Here is a 7,904-nt window from a genome sequence, read left to right as displayed (position 1 = left end):
GAGCAGTTTAAATGGGGAGTAATTCTATGGCATGAGGTGAAATTACCCAACATTCGCAGCAGTTCCCTGACAGCAGACTCTGGCCAGCCAGACCCCCAATTCCCCTTGGTAAACTGAAGATAGTAACATTTATACAACTTTATCCAGAGTTTGCCCACATCTGGGTGACAGAGGTATACAAATAACTCAAAAGCAATTGTTCCTAATTCTCCTCTCCATCACCCTGGTGTAAATCAGGTGTAACTGCCCTGGAGTCTACAGAGCTGATTCTACCTTCTCTCACACCAGTGTAAATCAGGAGTAATCCATTCGAGTCAGTTCGGCTGTTTTCCCTATCCTCATTCCCATGTTACACCAACCTTTACAAGCTAAGGGTCTGACTGAAGGAAATTAAGGTGGTTTTCACAAAAGGAGAGTTATTTAACTGATCTAATCTTGGCCCCTGCTCTTGTCCCTCCCTCTGCAACCAGAACATGATGTCCTGAGAAAGAAAATGTCTAACCGAACAACCGTGACCGAGTTCCTTCTACTGGGATTCTCTGATGTTCAGGAGCTGCAGATTTTGAACTTTGTGGTATTTCTACTGATTTACCCGACAGCCCTGGTGGGGAATCTTCTCATCTTCATGGTCATAGCCTTCGACCACCACCTTCACAACCCCATGTACTTCTTCCTGATGAATTTGTCCATCCTAGACCTTGGCTCCATCTCTGTCACTGTTCCTAACTCCATGGCCAACTCCCTCATGAACACCAGGTCCATTTCCTATGCTGGATGTGTTGCCCAAGTCTTTTTCCTCCTCTTCTTACTGGGAGCAGATTTTTCCCTTCTCACCGTCATGGCGTATGACCGATATGTTGCCATCTGCCAACCACTGCATTATGAGAGAATGATGAACAGCAGAGCTTGTGTCCAAATGGCAGCTAGTGCCTGGATCAGTGGGATTCTCTTCTCTGTGCTACACACCGGGAACACATTTGCATTGACCTTCTGTGGAGGCAATATGGTGGATCAGTTCTTCTGTGAAATCCCCCAGCTACTCAAGCTCACCTGCTCTGACTCATATCTGAGTGAAGTTGGGGTTATTGCCTTTACTGTGTGTTTAGTCTTAGGCTGCTTTGTTTTTATGATTGTGTCGTATGTTCAGATCTTCAAATCAGTGCTCAGAATCCCCTGTGAGCAGGGACGACATAAAGCCATCTCCACCTGCCTTCCTCACCTCACTGTGGTCTCTTTGTTTGTTTGCACTGGGGCCTTTGCCTACCTGAAACCCACCTCCAGCTCCCCATCTGCTCTGGATCTTGTGGTGGCTGTTCTTTATTCCGTATTGCCACCAATCATGAATCCAATTATCTACAGCATGAGGAACAAAGAGATCAAAGCTGCCCTGAGGAGACTGACTGGGTGTAGGTAATTCACCAAGAATTAATTTTCTGTCTTTCTCTAAGTAAAGTTTGCTTACATAGTATCTTTAAGTATTCATTAATGTCTGTTATTTCCATGACCAGACAGCTTCCACACAACCAGGTCTGATTTTGACCTCAGTTGCACGAATGCAAATCCAGATTAACTCTGCTGATGTCACTGCCGCTGGGGTGATTTACACCAGTACAAAATCTGGGCCAGTTGTGGAGTAAATGGGTGTAAATTCTGTATGCCAGAGGAATCAGACTTTCATTCTGTGCCAAAACAATACCCATTACACTGCTTGTCCGCTGTACCCATTCCATGGGCACTGAAAACAATGATGGGAGTTGTTTTGCTTGCTTGTGTGTATAAATCATGAGTGGCTTCATTGGAACCAAAGGAGTCAGAATGGAGTAAGACTGGGGTAGATCCTCAATGCGTTCCATTGACTTTGGTGGTGCTAAAGCAATTTGCAGCATCTGTGGATCTGTCCTACTGCCTCCAATGGAACTGTATATCCATTGCCACTTGCTGGGGACTGGGCCCATTGTCTTATATACCACCATTCATGGCCTAACCACTAGGTGGGGGACATGTACATTCAGGCGTGTGAGAGATGGAGAGACTGGCTAGAAATTACAACGAAGTTTCTAACCACCAGCGGGGTGAGGTTCTGGAGCAGCCTCACAATAGGAGTTGTGGGGGTCCAATGACTGAATTAGTTTGAAGATAGAGCTGGACACATGTCTGAGTGGGATTGTATGACGGGGCTGCTTGTGATGGTGGGGAGTAGGGCTCATCACCCCTGGGGCTCAGTTGTGGCGTATGTCTTATGTTCCCAAAAGCACATGCTTCAGGGTCTCCTCTGCCACTGGCAGGGATCAGGATGGGATTCCTCCCTCCCCACCCAGTGTATTCAGGGAGCATTTTTTAAATCTCTGAAGCATCGGGGCGGCCCTAGCTGGAGATGGGCCATTGGGTGGCATGTGGCAGGGCTCTGAGGTGGCACCGAGCCATTCTCTCTCTCAGGTGCGTGCCTGGCTGGTTCTTGTCCACATGTTCATGATCTAACTGATCACCATCTGGGGGTCAGGTAGGAATTTCTTCCCCCTGTCAGATTGGCAGGGACCTTAGGAGGGTTTTGCATTCATCTCCAGAGTGTAGTGCAGGTCACTTGCCAGGATTTTCTGGGTGTATCTCAATCATTTCCCTGCCTTTGCGGGGACCTCAGGCACTGGTGCACCTCAGTCTCTCCTATTCTCTGCTGGTGGCACAGAACTGTCTAGTCTCCTGAGGGCTGTGACACTTTGGTCTAATTTTAGTTGTTGGGTTTGGTGTTGGAGTACAGGAGATCAGACTGGATAATCTGGTCGTTCCTTCTGGCCTTGAACTCTATGACTCTGTGTTTTTATGGATGTGCAGGGACGGGAGAGGAGAAGGGGCCACACAAAACATAAACACTAGTAGAGTCCATGGCATTGCATTAGTACAACTGTCTGTGAGGCCCTGTCCCCCTGGCTGAGGGAGGTGACTCCTGCTCAGATGGAGCCCTTGACCTGTGTAGCTGTGCAGTGTCACTGTATAAACACCACCCATGGGCAGTGCGTGTTATGAGGCCCCTCTATGCACACCTGAGGATCTGAGGCTGTTCCAGTGGCTGTCAGGAAGCCTGGCTGTTCAGCTCAAGCTGTAGACTCTCATACTTTGGGCCCTAGATGTCTCTGTTTGAGTCCCCCGGGTGTCAGCCTAGCTTAGATGGTGACCCTCGCATACACACAAGCGTCCTGATAACTTCAGGGGATCTTATTCCTGCACTAATCAGAGGCTGATGTTGCCTACCAAGCTACTGCAGCACAGCAGCGGGAGTGAGACCTAAGAGGGGAGGGACTTCTTAGTGAGAGGTGGGGCAGGTTTATTCCCGGATCATCTCTGACATGCCCATTCCTAGTCCCTCTCTACCCTGCAGACCGAAGATACATGACATGGGCAGGGGTGTGTGTGTTACTCTCAGCTCAGGTTGGTAGAGCTGGTCAAAGTAACTTGTCATTGGGAAATGGTTTCCTCAACATGTTCATGACAGATGCTGCTATGTTTTTAGCTAAGTTAAACAATCTGCCAAAGGCTTGGGAAAATGTTACCCATTTCTGCCTTCAATTAGGTTGACTACTTATGCATTGCTAGAATACCGGACATTCTTGTATTTCTGGGAAAGCTGTAGCCACGCCCCCGCCTGCGTGGCCCTGCCAGCCAGTGTGACCTTGATTGAGTCCCTCATCCATGATACTGGACAAAAACATGACTGCAGACAAATCACAAAAAAAGAGGATTATCTGGCTTAAAACCAAATAAATAGCCAGCTACCTCGACCCACCATGCTCACCTCTCCCGAACACCTTCAGCACGGCTTCCTAGATACCTCCTCTGTCAGGAATATGTTCCAACAAACTGGATCTCCTGCATTCTGTCCCAGAGGCACTGGTGGTGGGTATATTGCCCAACAGTGAATATTGTGGTTCCCTTCTGGAGTAGGGCCTGATGGAGTTAAAGGAGTCCTTGGGAACCTGCGTTTAACTCCTCGGGACTTTTAGTAAATCCCATCTCTGCTCTTAGAATAACCTCCTGTCTTCTCCCTAGACATGATGTCTCTGGGTTAGGTGTCAGACACACGGCCCTGGGCAAGTGAACTTGCTTTATAGGTGAAAAGAAGGATTTAGTTCTCCAGGGCTCTCAGTTAAGGAACAAGCTATAATTCAAAAGCCTGTTTTCAGTCTCTTTTTAAAGGTCCCTAGGGGATTTCGACCCTAGATCCCATCAATGGAAATTTTGGGGATATATTCATAGCATTTAAATCCAGAAAAGACTATTAGATCACCCAGTCTGAGCCTTCTGACCTCCTATAGATCAAAGGATATTTTCCCCTGTCTTGAGCCCAATAAGTTATGTTTGACGAATGCATGTTCCAGAAGGGCATTCAGTCTCGATCTAAAGACATCAAGAGATGGAGAATCCACGACCAGCCTTGGTAAAAGCTACCAAGGTGAATTGGACGTGCTGTCCCGATTGAAGGGAATTTTCAAAGCTAATTAGGGAATTTGATAGATGTGAAGTTCTGAGCCTTATTGTATTTGTTGTCCCATCATATGGTTTAACATATGGCACAAGGGATTTTGCTGCTCTTTGATCATTTCCTCAATTGTAGTTGCCGTACTGGGAAGAGAAAAGAAGGCTGAGTGGGGACCTGATAACAGTCTTCAAATATGTTATGGATAGTTATAAAGTGGATGGTGATCTATTGTCCTCCATGTCCATTGAAGATAGAACAAGAAGTAATGGGCTGAATCTGCAGCAAGGGAGATTTAGGTTAGAGATTAAGAAAAGTTTTCTAACTCTAAGGACAGTTAAACTCTGAAATAGACTGCCAAGGCAGGTTGTGGAAGCCCCATCACCGAAGGTTTTTAAGAACAGGTTGTACAAGCACCTGTCAGGGCTGGTCTAGGTTTACTAGGTCCTGCATCAGCTTCTCGAGGTCCTTTTCAGCCCCACCTTTCTATGGTTCTGTGATTCTGTAACATACCTACAAAAGACAGGAGTTCACTTTTTTCTATTAGTTGAGCTGGCGCCAGCCGTGGAATCAGCGGAGATATGGGCATGTTCTTCAAAGGGGAGGGCTATTTCTTCCAGGAATTTATGATGGGATTTCAAAGAGCCAGGCACCCGATTCCCCTTGGCTTTCAGTCAAACCCAGCCCGGCATTTCTGTGATTCTGTGATCTCTGGTGGATTTCAAATATCATGAGTCAATGGACTCACAGCTGCATACCAGGGTATCATTGCCCAGTATAGACACCTGCCCTTCGTCACCTAAGGCCTGGTTTTCAAAGGTGTTTAGGTGCCTGGTAGGTTTTTATAAAGCATCTAGGTGTCCAAAACTCATTGATTTCAATGGGATTTAGATGCCTAGTTCCCTTTTAAAAACCCATTGGTGCCTGGATCCATAAACAGACCCAGGTGTGGTGACCTGCAGTGCGGCAGCACCTAACTTTTAGGCACCTAGAAAATCACTGGGAGAACAATGAGCCCCCAAGCTCCATATATGATGAATAAGGTGAGACAGACAGCCACAAAAACCAGTATGCTAGGAGGGGAGGCGCCTGAGCTAGCCGATGGGAGATGCCGAGGAGAGGAGTGTGTGCTAGCTCAGACAGATGACTAATTCCAGTCAGGGAGGCCCCTATATCTGCTAGAGAACCGAGAACCAGGGGAAGATAGGCACATGGTCCATCTGGGGCCTGATCTGGTTGTACCTACTACTTGATGACATCAAATGGATCCTCCCATCTAATCAAACATACCTCGTCCTCCCTAAACACCACTCACCAAAAACATCTGCAACATAGAAACTAATCAACCAACCAACAAAATACAGTATATCCCCACTATAACGAATCCCTGGGGATTCAAGCCATTTGTTCGTTAATGCCAGGGGTTCATTATAGCAAAAGAGCCCTGCTTACGGGGGCAGCGGCTGACACCTTGAACCCCATGGCCATGGCAGAGGCTGACAGCTCTTCTAGCCCTGAGTCGCTAGTGGGGGCAGAGAGCTCCTCTGGCCTCGGGGCCGCAGCAGAGGTAGAATTTTTACTCCCCACCCTGAAAAAAGGAGAAGAGCCAGAGACCCCATGTGTAACTTTGATATGGTAACTGATTATATGCGGAAAGTGCTCTGATACCATAGCGATGGATGACAGTAAAGAAGCCTCAGATGGCTCAATAGATCAATAGATAGAGGGGTATGTATGGGGATGGATGGATAGCTAGACATGATAAGTTCATGGAGGATAGATCCATCAATGGCTATTAACCAAGAGGGTCAGGCATGCAACCCTGTGCTCTGGGTGACCCTAAGCCTCTGACTGCCAGATGCTGGAATTGGACTACAGAGGAGGGGTCATTCAATAATTGCCCTGTTCTGTTCATTCTCTCTGAATCATCTGATATTGGCCACTGTGTGAAGACAGGGTATTTATATGGGTGCAAATTTATAGTAACTCCATTGACCTGAGTGCAGTTTTTTTAGATATTTACCAGTGTAAATACCTCAGTGTGCATAAATGGATTGCACGTTATGTTCTCACGGAGACAATAATATCAAGAGTTGATTATGTTTATAAAGAAACACAGAATGAGACGATAGTCATGGGAGAAAGATGGCCATTTTATTTTTTGGAGAATAGCCTTGACTCAATCATTTTCCACAGGGCAGCTTCCATATACTTTTTCCTCATGCTATACATGATCGGATTCATCATGGGAGGCACCACAGAATAAAAAGGGTATGTCTACACTACGGGATTAATCCGAATTTACAGAATTTGAATTTTGGAAACAGATTGTATAAAGTCGAATGTATGCGGCCACACTAAGCACATTAATTCAGCAGTGTGCGTCTATGCACCGGGGCTAACGTCGATTTCCAGAGCTTTTCACTGTGGGTAGTTATCCCATAGGTATCCCACAGTTCCCGCAGTCTCCCCCGTCCATTGAAATTCTGGGTTGAGATCCCAGTGCCTGATGGGGCAAAAAACATTGTCACAGGTGGTTCTGGGTACAGCCTCACCCCTCCCTCCATGAAAGCAACGGCAGACAACCGTTTCACGGATTTTTTCCTGGGTGATCACTGCAGACGCCATACCACGGCAAGCATGGAGCCCGCTCAGCTCAAGACAGCAGTAATGAACATTGTAAACACCTCGCACATTCTCATGCAGTTTATACTGAACCAGGACCAGAAAAATGAGGTGAGGAGGAGGCAGTGACGGAAGCGCAGCGACAAGAGTGATGAGGACATGGACATGGACACGGAATTCTCTCAAACCGTGGGCCCAGGTGCCTTGGAGATCATGTTGTTAATGGGGCAGGTTCTATCTGCGGAATGTCGACTCTGGGCCCGGGAAACAAGCACAGACTGGTGGGACCGCATAGTGTTGCAGGTGTGGGACGATTCCCAGTGGCTGCGAAACTTTCGCATGCATAAGGGCACTTTCATGGAACTTTGTAACTTGCTGTCCCCTGCCCTGAAACGCCAGAATACCAAGATGAGAGCAGCCCTCACAGTTGAGAAGCGAGTGGCGATAGCCCTGTGGAAGCTTGCAACGCCAGACTGCTACCGGTCAGTCGGGAATCAATTTGGAGTGGTCAAATCTACTGTGGGGGCTGCTGTGATGCAAATAGCCAAAACAATCAGTGAGCTGCTGCTACGAAAGGTAGTGACTCTGGGAAATGTGCAGGTCATAGTGGATGGCTTTACTGCAATGGGATTCCCTAACTGTGGTGTGGCGATAGATGGAACCCATATCCCTATCTTGGCACTGGAGCACCAAGGTACCCAGTACATAAACCGCAAGGGGTACTTTTCAATGGTGCTGCAAGCACTGGTGGATCACAAGGGACGTTTCACCAACATCAACGTGGGCTGGCTGGGAAGGGTTCATGATGCTC

At 47.4% G+C, this 7,904-nt stretch overlaps 1 protein-coding gene across 1 annotated transcript; it reads left to right on the top strand.

Moving 5' to 3' along the window:
• Positions 1-493: 493 nt before the first annotated feature.
• On the top strand, positions 494-1,414 carry LOC112121072 (olfactory receptor 14A16-like). The gene has a single exon (XM_024220175.2). It carries the CDS (start codon positions 494-496, stop codon positions 1,412-1,414), a length of 921 nt encoding a protein of 306 aa, XP_024075943.2.
• Positions 1,415-7,904: the final 6,490 nt, after the last annotated feature.

The sequence above is a fragment of the Terrapene carolina genome, unplaced genomic scaffold (assembly GCF_002925995.2).
Source record: "Terrapene carolina triunguis isolate 2854851 unplaced genomic scaffold, T_m_triunguis-2.0 Scaffold17267, whole genome shotgun sequence".
Taxonomy (NCBI): domain Eukaryota; kingdom Metazoa; phylum Chordata; order Testudines; family Emydidae; genus Terrapene; species Terrapene triunguis.
The sequence above is the reverse complement of the archived record's forward strand: the minus strand, read 5'-3'. Positions and strand labels throughout refer to the sequence as shown.